This window comes from Piliocolobus tephrosceles, chromosome 14 (genome assembly GCF_002776525.5).
Source record: "Piliocolobus tephrosceles isolate RC106 chromosome 14, ASM277652v3, whole genome shotgun sequence".
NCBI lineage: Eukaryota > Metazoa > Chordata > Mammalia > Primates > Cercopithecidae > Piliocolobus > Piliocolobus tephrosceles.
In genome coordinates, this window is record NC_045447.1 from 11002409 (window position 1) to 11018970 (window position 16562).

General features: G+C 57.5%; 2 protein-coding genes across 5 annotated transcripts in view; one reads left to right on the forward strand and one right to left on the reverse strand.

The window, feature by feature from the left end:
- The window catches only part of NIBAN2 (niban apoptosis regulator 2), a 64581-nt gene extending 59229 nt beyond the window's left edge, over positions 1 to 5352 (forward strand). Inside the window, exons 9-14 of one of the 2 annotated variants that reach the window (XM_023217093.1) lie at positions 140 to 327; positions 1267 to 1422; positions 1858 to 1974; positions 2196 to 2303; positions 2416 to 2527; positions 3267 to 5352. In XM_023217093.1, coding sequence (XP_023072861.1) covers positions 140 to 327; positions 1267 to 1422; positions 1858 to 1974; positions 2196 to 2303; positions 2416 to 2527; positions 3267 to 3853 — 1268 coding nt within the window. In that variant the 3' untranslated portion in view covers positions 3854 to 5352. The remainder of the gene's footprint in view (positions 1 to 139; positions 328 to 1266; positions 1423 to 1857; positions 1975 to 2195; positions 2304 to 2415; positions 2528 to 3266) is intronic. The other variant, XM_023217094.1, reaches the window with a different exon arrangement.
- A 1846-nt stretch (positions 5353 to 7198) lies between these two features.
- Positions 7199 to 16562, reverse strand: part of LRSAM1 (leucine rich repeat and sterile alpha motif containing 1) — a 54735-nt gene continuing 45371 nt past the window's right edge. The window contains exons 22-26 of one of the 3 annotated variants that reach the window (XM_023217095.2): positions 15052 to 15150; positions 14390 to 14521; positions 12854 to 12935; positions 9518 to 9651; positions 7199 to 7913 (exon numbers count right to left, since the gene is read on the reverse strand). In XM_023217095.2, coding sequence (XP_023072863.1) covers positions 7788 to 7913; positions 9518 to 9651; positions 12854 to 12935; positions 14390 to 14521; positions 15052 to 15150 — 573 coding nt within the window. In that variant the 3' untranslated portion in view covers positions 7199 to 7787. Of the gene's footprint in view, positions 7914 to 9516; positions 9652 to 11777; positions 12936 to 14389; positions 14522 to 15051; positions 15151 to 16562 lie in introns of those variants that run through there. The other 2 variants (XM_023217098.2, XR_002732583.1) reach the window with 2 other exon arrangements.

Here is a 16562-nt window from a genome sequence, read left to right on the forward strand (position 1 = left end):
AAAAAAAAAAAAAAAAAAAAAAAAAAAATAATAATAATAATAATAGTAGTAATACAGTACCCTCCAGCACCTGGGCTCTGGGATGACTGAGAGGTGCTCCTTGGGGAGCCCCTGCTGACCCGGCTCCCTTGGGGCACAGCCTTCATCCTCCCCAAGGCAGAGGTGTGTGTGCGAAATCATGTCCAGCCCTACATCCCGTCCATCCTGGAGGCCCTGATGGTGCCCACCAGCCAGGGCTTCACCGAGGTGCGGGACGTCTTCTTCAAGGAGGTCACAGACATGAACCTGAACGTCATCAACGAGGGCGGCATTGACAAGCTGGGCGAGGTGAGGCCGGCACTGCCCCGGGAGGGGGTCTCCTGAGAGTAGGTCTGGTCTGTCCCAGAGGGCCCTGGCTGTGTGACTCGGGGCAGCCGTTCCCCTCCAAAGCCGTCCCTGTAGACAGGGAGGGGCTGCTGGGGACTAGGGACCAAGGCCGTGAGGCCAGAGCCGTTGGAGTCCTCATGGGGCCTGTAGTTAGAGGAAAGAGGGAGCATTAGCTCCTGGCCATCAGCCTTTAGAAACCAAGAGTGGTGCTAAAATAGAAAAGAATTTAACAGAGAAGAGAAGGAAGGAGGGAAGGAGAGAAGGGGAGAGGGATGGACGGGCTTCGGGTGAACGATGAGATCAATAAGGCAGAATTCACAAGCCACACGCCGTCCAAATGGAGACAGCCTTTGCTCTTACTTCAGTTATCTGTCTCTCGGGGTGGACGTCCTTCCACAGTCGCCAGCTGGGGGTGGCTGCCTGGAGCCCACGTAGTTGTCAGATCGAATTTATCCCGTATCTTCGTTTCCTCCTTTACACTCTGAAATGAGGAGTCCACAGACCATAACAATCCCAGAATCTGAGACCTGGAGAGGACCTTGGAGAGCGTGAAAGCTCTCTCCCAATTTTGAAGCTGAGGAAACTGAGGCTCAGAGAGGGTGAATGACTTGCCCAAGGTCACCCAGCCCCTCAGAAGGGATGAGAGCCTTCTCCCGGCACCTAGGCTGCCTCTCCACAGTGCTGTGCCGCTGGACCGTGCCCTCCATGCCTTCAGAGCCTCATGCTTCTGTCCTGGGCGCTCCTGGGTTTACCTTTGTGGCCACCACCACCAGGTGGCCATCCCTGGTAGCAGGTGCCAGTCCCAGGGCCTGGACTTTGAGGACCCAGGCAAAGTATGTATGGGGGGGCTGCCTGGCCACAGGGCGGCCCCACTCAGCCCCCGCGGCCCGCCCCCTGCAGTACATGGAGAAGCTGTCCCGGCTGGCGTACCACCCCCTGAAGATGCAGAGCTGCTATGAGAAGATGGAGTCGCTGCGGCTGGACGGGCTGCAGCAGCGATTTGATGTGTCCAGCACGTCCGTGTTCAAGCAGCGAGCCCAGATCCACATGCGGGAGGTAGACCCGAGGCTACGACCCCCACTCCACACCCTGCCCACCGCCTTCCACAGGCCCCCTTCCCAGGAGGGGTCCCCTCCGCTCCATCCCCTGTCACGCCGTAGCCACGCTTGCCTGGCACACTCTTTCCTCTGCTTGGAATATCTATGCCTCCGCCCACCTGGCTAATTCTGACTCACTTCCCAGGTCTCAGCTTAGAGACCCCTTCCTCCAGGGAGCTCTCCTTGTCCCTCAGGCCCCTTCCCATGTTTCCTGTTGCCTTGAGGCAGGGACTGGCCTGAGTGTACAGCGCTGTGAGTGGGAGAATGAGTGAGTGGGCACAGACTGCTCGCCATGCCTTCCTGGTAGGCCTCGGGGTGGGGGGCTGAGGATGAGGACTCAGGAAGGGGCTGTGGTCACCCTGGGGGCTTCACCTGTCCGCGGTGTGCCCCGCAGCAAATGGACAATGCTGTGTATACGTTCGAGACCCTCCTGCACCAGGAACTGGGGAAGGGGCCCACCAAAGAGGAGCTGTGCAAGTCCATCCAGCGGGTCCTGGAGCGGGTGCTGAAGGTGAGCGGCCCCACGCCCTGCCCCGGACCGTCCTAGGTGAGGCCGAGCCCCAAGCCCCATCCCCGGCCACCACCAGGATTGCTGCCCCTGCAAGGGGGCGCCATGGTCCTCTTGTGCGGAGGAGGACTCGGAGGCTTGGGTCAGACCACTGGCCTCGTCCTACCCTCAGGGCCAATGGAGCCCACTGACCTGCAGGCCCCTGACCCCCTTGTTCCCTGCAGAAATATGACTACGACAGCAGCTCTGTGCGGAAGAGGTTCTTCCGGGAGGCGCTGCTGCAGGTCAGCATCCCTTTCCTGCTCAAGAAGCTGGCCCCTACCTGCAAGTCGGTGAGCGGTCCCCACCTGCTCCAGCCGTTTGGGCCCTAAGTTGGGGGTGGAGCCCACAGACCTCCTCTACCTTTGGCCCTGACCTGTCTTCTCTGCCACCCCACCTGGGCAGGAGCTGCCTCGGTTCCAGGAGCTCATCTTCGAGGACTTTGCCAAGTTCATCCTGGTGGAAAACACGTACGAGGAGGTGGTGCTGCAGACCGTCATGAAGGACATCCTGCAGGGTGGGTGCCGTCCCGGGGTGGGGACTGTTGTCAGGAGGATGCTGAGGGGGCAGCTGAGAGGTGGTGGCAGCTGAGGGGGTCAGCTAAGGCACAAAGAAAAGGCCAGACTTGGCCGGGCACGGTGGCTCAAGCCTGTAATCCCAGCACTTTGGGAGGCCGAGACAGGCGGATCACGAGGTCAGGAGGTCGAGACCATCCTGTCTATTATGGTGAAATCCTGTCTCTACTAAAAAATACAAAAAAACTAGCCAGGCGAGGTGGCGGGCGCCTATAGTTCCAGCTACTCGGGCAGGAGAATGGCGTAAACCCAGGAGGCAGAGCTTGCAGTGAGCTGAGATCCAGCCACTGCACTCCAGCCTGGGTGACAGAGCGAGACTCTGTCTCAAAAAAAAAAAAAAAAAGAAAAGGCCAGACTTGCACCTAGGGGCTGGGTGAAGCCCACCGTTGGCTGTGTGGCCCCAGGAGCAGACAGCCTTGCATCTCTGTGCTTTGGTTTCTTCTCGTGTCCTTGGCTTTACTGGGAGGCTGGGATGAGTGATTAGATGGCATGTGGTCAGCAGCCTGGGCCTGGAGTTAGCGTCACAGCCTTGCTGCTTTTAGCAACGAGGCCTGGAATAAGTCACATCCCAATCACAGACCCCCATGGTGGGATGAGACAGGTCTCCTTTGAGCAGAATCCAGCACGGGGGCGGCTGTGGGATCAGTGCTGTGTCCTGACGCTTCCCCTGTGGCCCTGCAGCTGTGAAGGAGGCTGCGGTGCAGAGGAAGCACAACCTATACCGGGACAGCATGGTCATGCACAACAGTGACCCCAACCTGCACCTACTGGCCGAGGGCGCCCCCATCGACTGGGGCGAGGAGTACAGCAATAGTGGTGGGGGTGGCAGCTCCAGCCCCAGCACCCCAGAGGCAGCCACCCTCTCGGAAAAGCGACGGCGCGCCAAGCAGGTGGTCTCTGTGGTCCAGGATGAGGAGGCGGGGCTGCCCTTTGAGGCTAGCCCTGAGCCACCATCACCTGCGTCCCCGGACAGTGTCACTGAGATCCAAGGCCTGCTGGCCCAAGGTCTGCGGGCTGAGAGCCCCCCGCCAGCCAGCCCCCTACTCAACGGGGCACCCGCCGGGGAGAGTCCGCAGCCCGAGGCCGCCCCCGAGGCCTCCTCGCCGCCTGCCTCACCCCGCCAGCATCTCCTGCCTGGAAAGGCTGTGGACCTTGGACCCCCCAAGCCCAGCGACCAGGAGACTGGAGAGCAGGTGTCCAGCCCCAGCAGCCACCCCGCCCTCCACACCACCACCGAGGACAGCGCAGGGGTGCAGACTGAGTTCTAGGCCAGTGGGTCCCTGGCTGCTGCACACGGCACGGGCCGCTCCCTTCTGGGCCCAGGCAGGCTCGGCTCTGAGGAGGGTACCCTGGTCTATGTTGTGCCTTGTGGGTGGAGGCGGGGCAGGGCTGTGTGGCACCACCAGGGAGCGGGCCCACCTGAGTCACTGTATTGGATTCAGTCAACACTTTCTTGCTCCCTGTTTTCTCTTCTGTGGGATGATCTCAGATGCAGGGGCTGGTTTTGGGGTTTTCCTGCTTGTGCCGAGGGCGGGACACTGCTGGGGGGCTGGAGAGCCCCTCCCTTCCTGTCCTTCTTCTGTGGCCTCCGTCCCCTCATGGGTGCTGCCATCCTTCCTGGAGAGAAGGAGGTGAAAGCCGCTGTGAGGCCAGTGGGTTCCCGCCCGCTCACCCAGGGGCTGGCTGGGCCAGGACAGGAGAGGGAGCGCAGTGGCCCCCCTGGCCCCGCTCCTTCCGCAGTTAGGGGTGGACCCAGCCTCGCTTTCCCCACTGTTCCGGAGAGAAGGGGAAGGAGGGGCTCTTCAGGCTGGAGCCAGGCTGGGGGTGCTGCGGGGAGGGATGGGATTTAGGGGGTGCCTCATGGGGTGGGTGGGCCTGGGGTGAAATGAGAAAGGCCCAGAACGTGCAGGTCTGCAGAGGGGAAGTGTCCGGAGTGAAGGAGAGGATCCCCGTCCTGGGGGATGCTGGGAGTGAGTGAGTGAGATGGCTGAGTGAGGGTTATGGGGAGCCTGAGGTTTTATGGTCCCGTGTATCCCCTTCTCCTGGCCCCAGCCTGCCTCCCTCCCGCCCGCCTGGTCTCCCTCTGGTCCCCGTCCCTCTGGTGCTTGGAGCGGGAGCGAGGGGTGTAGTGGAGCTGGGTTCTGTCTTCTATGGGCCACCCTGAGGTCCTCAGTGGTTGTCTGGGGAGCCGGACGGGGATCCTGAGGGGTACGGCGGGGGGCCTCCCTGAGGGTCTGGGGTCACGCTAGGGTTTGACCTGTGCTGCCTCTCAGTCACCAAGTCACCTCCCCCTGAAAATCCAGTCCCCTCTTTGGATGTCCTCGTGAGTCACTCTGGGCCTGGCTGTCGTCCCGACTCAGCTTCTTGTTCCTGGGACAAGGGTCAAGCCAGGATGGGCCCAGGCCTGGCATTCCCCACCCCAGGACCCCCAGACCTCCCCCACTGCTGCTTTGCTGGGGGCAGGGCAGAAATGGACTCCTTCAGGGTCCCCGAGGTGGGGTCCCGTCCCAGCCCTGCATCCTCCGTGCCCTAGACCTGCTCCCCAGAGGAGGGGCCTTGACCCACAGGACGTGTGGTGGTGCCTGGCACTCAGGGACCCCCAGGCCCCCAGCCCTGGTCTCTGGCGCATGTCTTCCCTCTTGTACCGAAGATCTGTGCCTCTAGTGCCTTTTGAGGGGTTCCCGTCATCCCTCCCTGATATTGTATTGAAAATATTATGCACACTGTTCATGCTTCTACTAATCAATAAACGCTTTATTTAAAGCCAGTTGCCTTGAGTGGTGCTGTGGGGGTAGGAGACAGGGAGGCCTGGGCTGGGGACTGTGTCTAGGCCCCCATATGGCTCGGCTTTCTGGGCTTCTCACTTGACTGAGTGCCTCCATGTCCATGATCTGAGTTCTTCTTCCATTTTACAGAGGAGGAAACAGGCTCAGCGAGAAGGGACTTGTCCAAGTGACCTGCTCTCTGGTGGCAGCTCAGGCAGCTTCCTCAGCCAGACCTGTGCCGGGTGCCCCTCGGGCAGCCTTGGGCGATGGTGAGGCCAAGAGGGACGGCAGCAGGCAGCAGCTTCAAGGCCATTCAGGGCCCTGGGGTGCCCACAGCAAGGTGGGCCCAGGCTTGGGCTGGATCCAAACAATGTTGCCGGCTCCTTCAACGCTCCCAATCACACACTACTGTTTACCAAGCGCTCACTGTGGGCCAAGCGCTTTGTGTGTGGGAACAGGAGCCTCGAGAGAGCTCTAGAAAGTGGACACTGTTGTCACCACCATTTCACCAATGTGTAAACTGAGGCCTAGGAAGGTGGGGAACCTGGGCCGAGCTTATGTGGCACAGGAACACCCCTCAAGCCCCCACAGCTGTTGGGGGTGGGTTGCCGCATCTGTGGGTAGAAACATGTCCCTACTGGGTGGGGTGGCAGCCAGTCACCTTGGGGATGTTGGCTTCTCTGGTGCCAGCCTGTCCGTGGTGGCCTAGGGCTTGGGCCTGGGCCTCCCTTGGTCATCAAGGGCTGAGGTGCAAAACACAGGACTGCAAGGCCATGACCAGGGATGCGGCTGTCCCTTGCTGTTGTCCGTGGCAGGTCACTGAGCCTCGAGCTCCTCCATGAGGCCTCCCTGGGCCCTAGTGAGAGTGTAAGGAGATCTGCAAAGCACTGCGCTCCAGGAGGTAGCCCCACCTGTCTCAGTCTCTCCCCTCTTGGCCAACTTGAGCCCAGGAGGGTGCTGGGAGGAGGGGGAACTGTGGGTGGGAAAAGGCCACCCAGCACCTGCCCAGGAAACGACACAGATGACAAAGGGTGTTTGCCCGCCCCGTTCAGTGCACAGGACTGATGATCTCAGTGAGAGGGAAGCAGGCCCAGGCGTAGGGATTTTTCTGCCACCCCAGGACCTGAACTCTCCTGCCTGCTCCTGCGGGCACTGTACTTGGGGCAAGCACTCAGCGCCCCCTGGAGGCCACCAGCCGGTCAGGGCCGCATCACGTCCTGTGTTGAATGCATAGGGCAACTGAGGGCAGCTGGGGCCCAAACACTGGCCAGGACCACTGAGTAAGCTGGAGGCAGAGCCCAGGTGCTCCGAGCAGGCCTGCCACGAGCCCAAGGAAGAGGCTGCACCTGGCTCAACACCATCTGCCAGAAAATGTGTAATCAACGTGCACCCCTGCAGCGAGTGCACGTGTATATGGCTCCTAGAATTTGCAGTGACCAACCTGCACAACTGCACGGGTTTGAGGGTGAGGATGCTTCTGGGCCTCAAACCCCGCATCACCATGTCCCAGTTGCAAGGCCCTGGGCATTTACCCCCAAGTCAGCCTCAGCTGCCTCACTGGGATAATGAACGGAACACACAGGGCTCCTCTGCTCATGGAGGCACAGGCCGCAGCCATCACGGGCCCTGGCTGCCTCTGGGCCCCAGTCTCCACCTGTGAAGGGGGGCGCTGGGATAATGCGACATTCAAGATGGCCCTACCTGTCCTCTCCTTTCGACTGAGGTGCGGTGCGCTCCTGCCTCCTTCCCCGAGAAGAGCTGCCCTCTGCCCTAGCCCCTCCCCAGACCTCTTCCCCCTCCCCTCCCTGGGCTCCCATGAGGACCCAGTGATGACTCAGGCCAGAAGCACGCTGAAGACAGGTTTATTGGCACTCCTGCTTCAGATTGAGCTACATGGGGTAAGGAGGGACAGATGTGGAGAGCAGGAGGGCCCCAGGGTGCTGGGGAGCAGCAGAGAGGGAGGCCCAGGGGTGCTGGTGCCACTGTGAGTACAGGCCTGCACCGTACGCCTTCCCAGGACGGCCTCCGCTCACCCAGCCAGGCCCTCCTGCTCCCTTCCCACATGCAGAGTGGGACAGGACTGTGCATGGTCCCCAGATGAGGACCAAGCTCCTGCAGGGGCGGTGACCTTCATCAAGACAGCTGGGAGACAGCAGATCCGTGATTAGGCTGGGGCGCTGGCTCCCAGGCTCGGGAGGTGGTGCAGCGGCCTCTCCAGCCCCAGCCCCCGGGACCATTTAGACCAGTGGTGTCATGGATTCGGAGCGCCTCTGCCTGGCCCAGACATGCTTGGAGCTCAGGGTGGGGGCTGCTGGGTGGTGGGGAAGGGGCCCAGGGCAGGGGGAGCCTCATACGTGTCTGGCTGGCACAAGGCTGAGCAGGAGCCCAGGGCTCACGATGGCCGAGGCAGGGCCAGGCCCAGGTGGGTGGGCAGCACTCAGCTGCTGTGGTAGATCCGGAGGCGCTGGGCGATGTCCTGGCGGCACAGCGGGCAGGTGCGCAGTGGCTGGCAGCACTGCTGGCAGCAGCAGACGTGGCCACAGTTGAGGAAGATCATCTGGGCCTGGGGAGGGAGAGTGGGAGTGTGTGGCAGGCCCTGCTGGGTTCCAGGAGTCCCAGGCCCCGGGCCCTTCTTTTTTTTTTTTTTTTTTTGAGAGTCTCACTCTGTTGCCCAGGCTGGAGTGCAGCGGTGTGATCTCAGCTCACTGCAACCTTGGCCTCCCAGGTTTAAGTGATTCTCCTGCCTCAGCCTCCCAAGTAGCTGGGACTATAGGTGCGCACGACTACACCTGGCTAAATTTTTTGTATTTTTAGTAGAGACGGGGCTTCACCATGTTGGTGAGGCTGGTCTCGAACTCCTGACCCCAAGTGATCTGCCTGCCTGGGTCTCCCAAAGTGCTGGAATTACAGGAGTGAGCCACTGTGCCAGCTCCCTTCGTTATTCTTTAGCATCTTTACCATAAACACCTGGTAGTGGGGCCTTTGGGCATCTGAACGCCACAGAAACAGAACAGTCACGGCCGAAAGGGGTAACCTAGTCCTTCTGTTAGCAGTTTGCTGTCTATTTCTCTATATAGTTTGTAAAAAAATATATAAATACCCATATACCCAACTGTTTCTTTCTTAAATAAAACTGGGGATTCCATTCCTGCCCTCTGGACAGGGGACGGAGGCCTGTTCAGCCGGCCCCTGCAGGAGGGCACGCAGGGTGTTCAGGCTTCTTTCTTGTTCATGCACTTGCCCAGGCCCTGAACTCCTCAGTCTACAAATGATCCCAACCCGGAGCAGCAGCCACTGACTCAGGACCACACTTTGCCTCAGCATCTCCTCAAAGCTGTCTGTAATGCCAAGGGCTGCAGAACAGGGATTATATTTGGAACCAACAGGTCCATCCATATCATGGCATGAGCTGGGTCAACTGGAGACCCTGGAATCATCAAACTACAAACATGGCTGCTTTTCTAAGTAGGATCCCTCAGTGGAGGCAAAGAAGGATTTGTATTTCATTCACCGCTCTCTGTAATTTTTACAATGTGTTAATGAATTTTTAAAAGATGATTTCTTTTTTTTTTTTTTTTTTTTTTTTGAGATGGAGTCTCCATCTGTCTGCCAGGCTGGAGTGCAGTGGTAGGATCTTGGCTCACTGCAATCTCTGCCTCCCAGGTTCAAGCGATTCTCCTGCCTCAGCCTCCCAAGTAGCTGGGATTACAGGTGTGCGCCACCACACCTGGCCGATTTTTGTATTTTTAGTGGAGATGGGGTTTTACCATGTTGGCCAGGCTGGCCTCGAACTAATCTCAGGTGATCCACCTGCCTTGGCCTCCCAAAGTGCTGGGATTACAGGCGTGAGCCACCATCCCTGGCCAAAAGATGATTTTCTAAAGCCTCTGCAGGGTAAATCACGTTGTTGATATTTCATGATTTGGGAAACTTTTTTCCTATTTATTAAGTAGGAACAAAAAGAAAAAAGATCTGGAAAATGATGTGAATGCAGCTCATATTTGGGTCACGGCATCGGGGTCATTTTTATTTCCTGCATTCTTTCTAGATGAGCACAGTCTACTTAGATAAGTGGAGAAAACATGTTCAGAGACAACCCTGTACCTGGAGAATTTGAGGAGGGTGGCCGCAGGCAGGGCAGGCGGGTGAGGAGGGCCCCAGACTTACCTCCCGTTCCAGGCACACGACACACTCTGAGGCCTGCACCTCCAGCTCTGCAGGGGGAGCGGATGGCCTCACAGACTCAGGAGGCTCCTGGGGGGCTGTAGGGGTGAGGACCTCACCTGTTGGTGGTTTCAGCTCTGTGGGGACCAGATGGACAGACTGAGCCACGGGCATCTCCGCTGACCCCAACCCCTAGGGGCTCATCGTGGCCCTGCCTGTCCCTATAGTGAGTGAGCTGGAGGGTGGGGGAGCCTCTGCTCTCGGATCTGAGGGAAGTGCTCTCCTTGCCAACACACTCTCTTCTTCTCTTCTCGGAGCCTCATCTCCCATCTGCAGAATGGGACTGAAGTCTCTCTGCAGGGATGGCCGCAGCGCCTGGTAAGTGGGTCCTCTGATCTCTAATGTCCCCGGGACCCTTCAGGGCCACCCTGCAAGTAGGGCTCGACACTTTCAGAGATGAGACACTTGAGGCTCGGAGGCGGGGAGTCACTCACCCAGGGCCACGCAGCCATCTGGTGGTGCAGCCACAGAGCCCTGGGGCAGGAGCTCTCAGTGAAGGGCCAGCTCTTGGCTTCTCCACCTGGTTGCCCAGGAGACAGGATGGGCTGCTGCCCATCAGGTGACCCAGGGGAGCAGAATGAGAGGCCCCCCAACACTGCTCCCCCACCGCCAGCACCACAGAGTCCCCAGCATGCTGGCTGCTCTGCCCTGGAGCCAGCATCCCCTGCTAGGACATCAGAAGCAGCCCTTACAAAATGCTAAGTCTCTTTTTTTTTTAGAGACAGAGTCTCGCACTGTCGCCCAGGCTGGAGTGCAGTGGCGCAATCTCGGCTCACTGCAAGTTCCGCCTCCCGGGTTCACGCCATTCTCCTGCGGCAGCCTCCCAAGTAGCTGGGACTACAGGCGCCCGCCACCACACCTGGCTAAATTTTTGCATTTTTAGTAAAGATGGGGTTTCACCGTGTTAGCTAGGATGGTCTCAATCTCCTGACCTCGTAATCCGCCCGCCTCGGCCTCCCAAAGTGCTGGGATTACAGGCGTGAGCCACTGCGCCCAGCCCCCAAGCTACCATTTTGAGGGAGCTCTCATATATATACATATGTATATGTGTATGTGTGTGTGTGTGTGTGTGTGTATATATATATGTACACATATATGTATATTTTTTTTCCCAGATAGGGTCTTGCTCTGTCACCCAGGCTGGAGTGTAGTGTTATGATCACAGCTCACTGCAGCCTCAACCTCCCAGGCTCAAGCAATCCTCCCACCTCAGCCTCCGGAGTAGCTGGGATGACGCCTTGCTACTTTTTTTATTTTTTTTGTTTTGTTTTGTTTTTGAGACAGTCTCACTCTTTCCCAGGCTGGAGTGCAGGGGCACAATCATGGCTCGCTGCAGCCTCGACCTCCAAGCTCAAGCGATCCTCCCACCTCTGCCTCCCAAGTTGCTGGAACTAAGGTGTGCACCACCACGCCCAACTAATTTTATTTTTTGTAGAGAAGTGGTCTCTCTATGTTGCCCAGGCTGGTCTCAAACTCCTGGTCTTGAGTGATCCTCCCGCGCAGGCCTCCCAAAGTGCTGGGATTACAGCCCTGAGCCACTGCGCCCAGCCTCTACATCTGTTTTTTTCTTTTTCTTTTTTGTTTTTTGAGACAGAGTTTCACTTTGTCACCCAGACTGGAGTGCAATGGTGCGATCTTGGCTCACTGTATGCATCCTGGGTTCAAGCAATTCTCCTGCCTCAGACTCCCGAGTGCCAGGACTACAGGTGTGCATCACCATGCCCGGTTAATTTTTGTATTTTTAGTAGAGATGGGGTTTCACCATGTTGGCCAGTCTGGTCTCAAACTCCTGACCTCAGGTGATCCACCCGCCTCGGCTTCCCAAAGTGCTGGGATTACAGGCATGAGCCACTGCACCCAGCCCCAGCCTCTATATTTGATATAAAGTATACCATTTCTGGGAGTAATAAGAGAATTGTTAGGAAATTGAGGGCTTCCCTTGCCTTCTTGAACTCAGGATGGATCCCACCACGGCCCCTTCCCCTGCCAACGGGCACAAGCAGGAAGCCCTGAGCAGCCCAGGCATCCACTCTCTGCATGTGGCCACAGATCCTCATGGCCGATCTACTATAGAGGAAGAACCTGCTTGTTTGCTCCAGGGATGACTCAAACAGTGAGAAGCAGCCGGTCCTAAGGACCGCTAGGCTCAGAGGCACTGCACCCTGCTCTGGGTGAAGGGCACCTGTTTGTGACTCCTGCTTACGTGAGGCTTGTCTGCCAGGGGTGACCCCAACTCCTGATGGAAATCTCTTCTGATCTCCAGTCTGAGAGCTGGAGGGTCAGGAACATCCAGCAGGGGTCTATTCTGCACATAAGAAGTTTAATGACTTTTTGGGGGTTGAGTCAATGTCCCTGGAGTAAAAGTGGCTGCAAAACTGGTGCCTGAAGCTATCCTGGAGCTGCAGTCAGCCCAGCCCCCTGGAGCCCCGGGGCCTCCCCACTGAGGTCCAGTCCAGAACGCCACCTTTGCCTCAGCTCCTTTGCCTCTTCCTTGGCTCTGGCTAAAAATGCCCTGCCCAGAGCCTCGCCTAGCCCAGCAGCACAAGCCTGCCCTCTCCTTCACCCCTGCTCTGGCCCCCCACCTCTTCCCCAGGGAGGCAGTCAAGCCCAGTGGTTCCACCATTTGCCAGCAGTGGGACCTGACGGGGGACATGCTAACCTCTCTCCACTTCAGTTTCCTCATCTTGAAAATGAGGACCACAACAGTGCCTCCTCGCGGGGTTGATCCGGAGGTTCCGCAACGTGGTTCATGCACAGCAGTGAGCAGGTGCCGGGCCCCCGGGTCATGCTCAGCACATGGCAGACCCCAGACTCCACACCTGCCCGTTCTCCCCATGGCCCTCACGACCTGCCTTCGCCCCTTCACAGCCTGTTGTGGACATCGCTCCACATCCACAGGTGTGCCTCAGGCCCAGCACTGGGCACACTGCAGGCCCTGGGACGGGCTATTTCTCCCTCTAGTCCAAAGTCCCTCAGTGTGTGGATCCCAGCATCTGTAGGGTGAACTGAGGGAAGGCTATGGGACAGGGAGCTGGGAGGGCCCCTCCACTGCTATGTGGAGGTCTCCTGTTCTCCCAATTTGGTGGCCAGTTTTTCCCATCTGTAAAACGGGCTCACTGATCCCTAAGCCTGGTCCTTGGGAGGGAACCTTACCGACCAGCAGGGGCTAGAACCAGCCCTCAGGACTCATCCTGAAATGTAAGCAAATGACTGTCCCCACCAGAGCCCACACATACGGCTGGGCGCCCTGTCCGGAAGAGGCCAGAACTGTGCTGGTACCTGGCTGGATCCTGGCTGCATCCAGCAGTTCCTGGACTCTCCGGAGGATCTCATGCTGCAGGCCAGCTTCTGAGACGCCCACCTGTAACAGTTCAAGGAAGTGTAGACTGTGGCCTGGGCAGGAGCCTGCTAAATGGCATGAATTACCTGGCCCAGGCCCAGGCCCACAGGACCGCCGGCACCTTCTGCTGGAAATGTGGAAGCCTTCTGGGGCCTGGTGGGGCCCAAGGTCAGGATGAAGCACTGCGGCACCATAGCTGTGAGGGCAACCTCCCCAGGCCTCAGCCCAATCAGTGTGGCAGGGTTTGGGGGGAAACTGAAGCCCAAAGGGAAACCAGCACTAGCAACAGCTACAGTTTAGCAACCGCTTCCCGGTGCCAGGCTTCACCTGCACACCTCAGCCACTTCCCCACCAGGTGGGGCAGGAGACAAGCCCGGGAGGCCAAGACACAAGGCAGCACCAGCACGTGAGCCCCACAGTCCCTCAGCCTCCAGAGCCTGAGCGGCACAGCCTGTGACCCTCAGTGCCATCCAGTCCTTTCGGACCCTGGTGTCTACATCTGTCCAGGGAGGGGCAGGACAGACTCACGGCAAAGAACACGAACTCTGGGGCCACACTGCTTTCTGCTGTGTGACCTTGGGCCAAGTTTTTTTTTTTTTTTTTTTTTCTGAGATGGAGTCTCGCTCTGTCACCCAGGCTGGAGTGCAGTGGCGTGATCTCAGCTCACTGCAAGCTCCGCCTCCCGGGTTCACGCCATTCTCCTGACTCAGCCTCTCAAGTAGCTGGGACTACAGGCGCCTGCCGCCATGCCTGGCTAATTTTTTGCATTTTTAGTAGAGACGGGGTTTCACCGTGTTAGCCAGGATGGTCTCGATCTCCTGACCTCGTGATCCGCCCGCCTCAGCCTCCCAAAGTGCTGGGATTACAGGCGTGAGCCACTGCGCCCGGCCGGGCCAAGTTATTGCCTTACTGGGTCTCATCTGAAAGATGATGATAATGATATGTACCCCGCTAGGCTGTCGGAAGAATTCAGCGAGTTCGAATACAAAAAGTGCTTAAAATGGTGCCCAGCACGTGCAGGTGCTACAAAGTTAGTTGGCACAGTGATGATCATTCTGTTTTGAAGAATAAGTGGATTAATGTGCTGTAAAGAGCTCAGCTTGTGCCCAGAAAGGAACAGGGGCTCAGGCAGTGCTGTGGCCATGGCCACGACAGTCTGTGACACCATGGGGCAGGGCAGAGGCTGGATCGGACAATCCCCAAGGGCCTGTCTTGTCCCTCCAGTCTGAAGATCCAGTCTGAGCAGGTCAGCAGGACCCACCTCCCCAGGATTCCCAGTGAGACGGTGTGTAGGGCACACACAGGCGTCTGGGGCAGAAGGGCAGGTGTTCTGGCCATCTGGAAGCAAGGTGGCCCTGGGCCATTAGGTAAGGACAGGCCTCACTGAGGACTACACAAGGAGCAGGTCAACCCCCGGCTGGTCAGGACAGCGGCCTTGCGCGCCCCTCCTCTCCCTGCGGACGGCTGCTGCCTACCTTGGCCAGGTCCCCGGGGCTCATTTGGCTCAGCAGGTCCAGTGAGAGGCGGTGGTGCGCAAAGATGGGCAGGTAGTGCTCAGCCGACAGCTCCTCTAGGAGGGCCACCAGCTGGCGCTCCATGCCGTCTTCCTACAAGAAAGAAACGTGTACCATGAGCGGGCAGGAAGAAAAGAACCCCCTGTTTACAACAGAAAATGAATGGTTTGAATATACATAACCTAATACATAGAATGTACTCGGGATTTTTCCTACAAAAACTCATGTGTAGGCACACAGAGAAAGATAGGCCCAGGGGTTCACTGCCGCTCTGTCTGCAAACCTGAAAATAGTAAGTCACGTGAACATCCATCAAGAGGGGCTGTTTCAACCGCCTCTCTCCCTGCAGGTGCTGGGCAGACAGTAGCTCCTGGCACAGGCTCGGCTCCACTGTGGGCAGGTCTCTGGCCCGCACAGCAGTGACCAGTGCCTTGTCACCCCCCTCACCAGAATGAACACTCCCTCGCTCTCACTTCTGTCTCCACTGGGGCTTGGCACAGGATCTGGCATGCTAGAGTCACCGGGAAGGTAACAAGAGGCAGAGTATGGTGGAGGCACCACAGGAGCCTCTGGGAGGAGGTCCCCGGGGCTCCCTGGCCGGGGCAGGCACCAGCAGTCCTTACTTGCAGCTTCAAGGACAAGGGCTTCTGGTTCAAAAGCCGTTGATACTGAATCAGCCAGTAATTTTCCTGCCTCGTTTCACTTTTGGCTTCTAACTCCGTCTGCCAGGAATGAAGCAGGCAATGTTAGTTTCAAAACGGTAATAAAACCTGTAAAAACAATGATGGTTGCTGGGCATGGTGGCTCATGCCTGGAATCCCAGCACTATGTGAGGCCGAGGTGGGAGGATCACCTGAGGTCGGGAGTTCGACACCAACCTGACCAACACGGAGAAACCCCATCTCTACTAAAAATACAAAACTAGGCTGGGCGCAGTGGCTCATGCCTGTAATCCCAGCTCTTTGGGAGGCTGAGGCGGGAAGATCACGAGGTCAGGAGATCGAGATCATCCTGGCTAACATGGTAAAACCCCGTTTCTGCTAAAAAATACCAAAAAAAAAAAAAAAAAAAAAATTAGCCAGGTGTGATGGCGGGCACCTGTAGTCCCAGCTACTCAGGAGGCTGAGGCAGGAGAATGGCGTGAACCCAGGAGGCGGAGCTTGCAGTGAGCCGAGATTGCACCACCACTGCACTCCAGCCTGGGCGACAGAGTGAGACTCTGTCTCAAAAAAAAAAAAAAAATTACAAAACTAGCAGGGCATGGTGGTGCACGCCTGTAATCCCAGCTACTCGGGAGATTGAGACAGGAGAATCTCTTGAGCCTGGGAGGTGGAGGTTGCAGTGAGCTGAGATCGCACCACTGCACTCTAGCCTGGGCAACAAGAGCGAAACTCTGCCTCAAAAAAACAAAAACAAACAAACAAAAAAAAACAATGATAGTTATGAACTATGCTCCTCTGAGCGGGTGGAAAGCACTTGGTACTTTTTATTTCATTTCATTTCAGTTCATTTTATTTTTGAGATGGGCTCTTGCTCTGACACCCAGGTTGAGTAGCTGGGACTACAGGTGTGCGCCACCACGCCTGGCTAATTATTGTATTTTTAGTAGAGATGGGGTTTTGCCAAGTTGGCCAGGCTGGTCTCAGACTCCTGACCTCAAGTGATCCGCCCACCTCGGCCTCCCAAAGTGCTGGGATTACAGGCGTGAGGCACTGTGACCGGCTGGCACTTAGTATTTTACAGAGAACTTTCCCACCCACTTATTGTCTATAGTTTAAACTATAGAAATGAGAAAAGCAGGAAGCATCACTCTCTCCAATTTACTGCTGAGACGATCTCAGAGAAGGTAGCTGACCTGCCCGACGCCACACAGCTGGTCAGGGGGAGCGCCTCAACCTGAGCTTCTGCCACCTGGTACCACACTCTGCCATTCCCTGTGGGAGGTTCCCCCTCTGTCTGCCTGTGGGAGAGCAAGCATTACCCAGCCCGGGCTGCCTCCTGGGGCCCAGGCAAGGGGGATACAGGTGCGAAGGACACCTTCAGCTTCTAGAGTGGGCTTCACTGTCTGACAGAGCTGAAAAGTGATCAATGTGCTATTGATCATGATTTTTTTTTTTTTTTTTTTTTTTTTTTG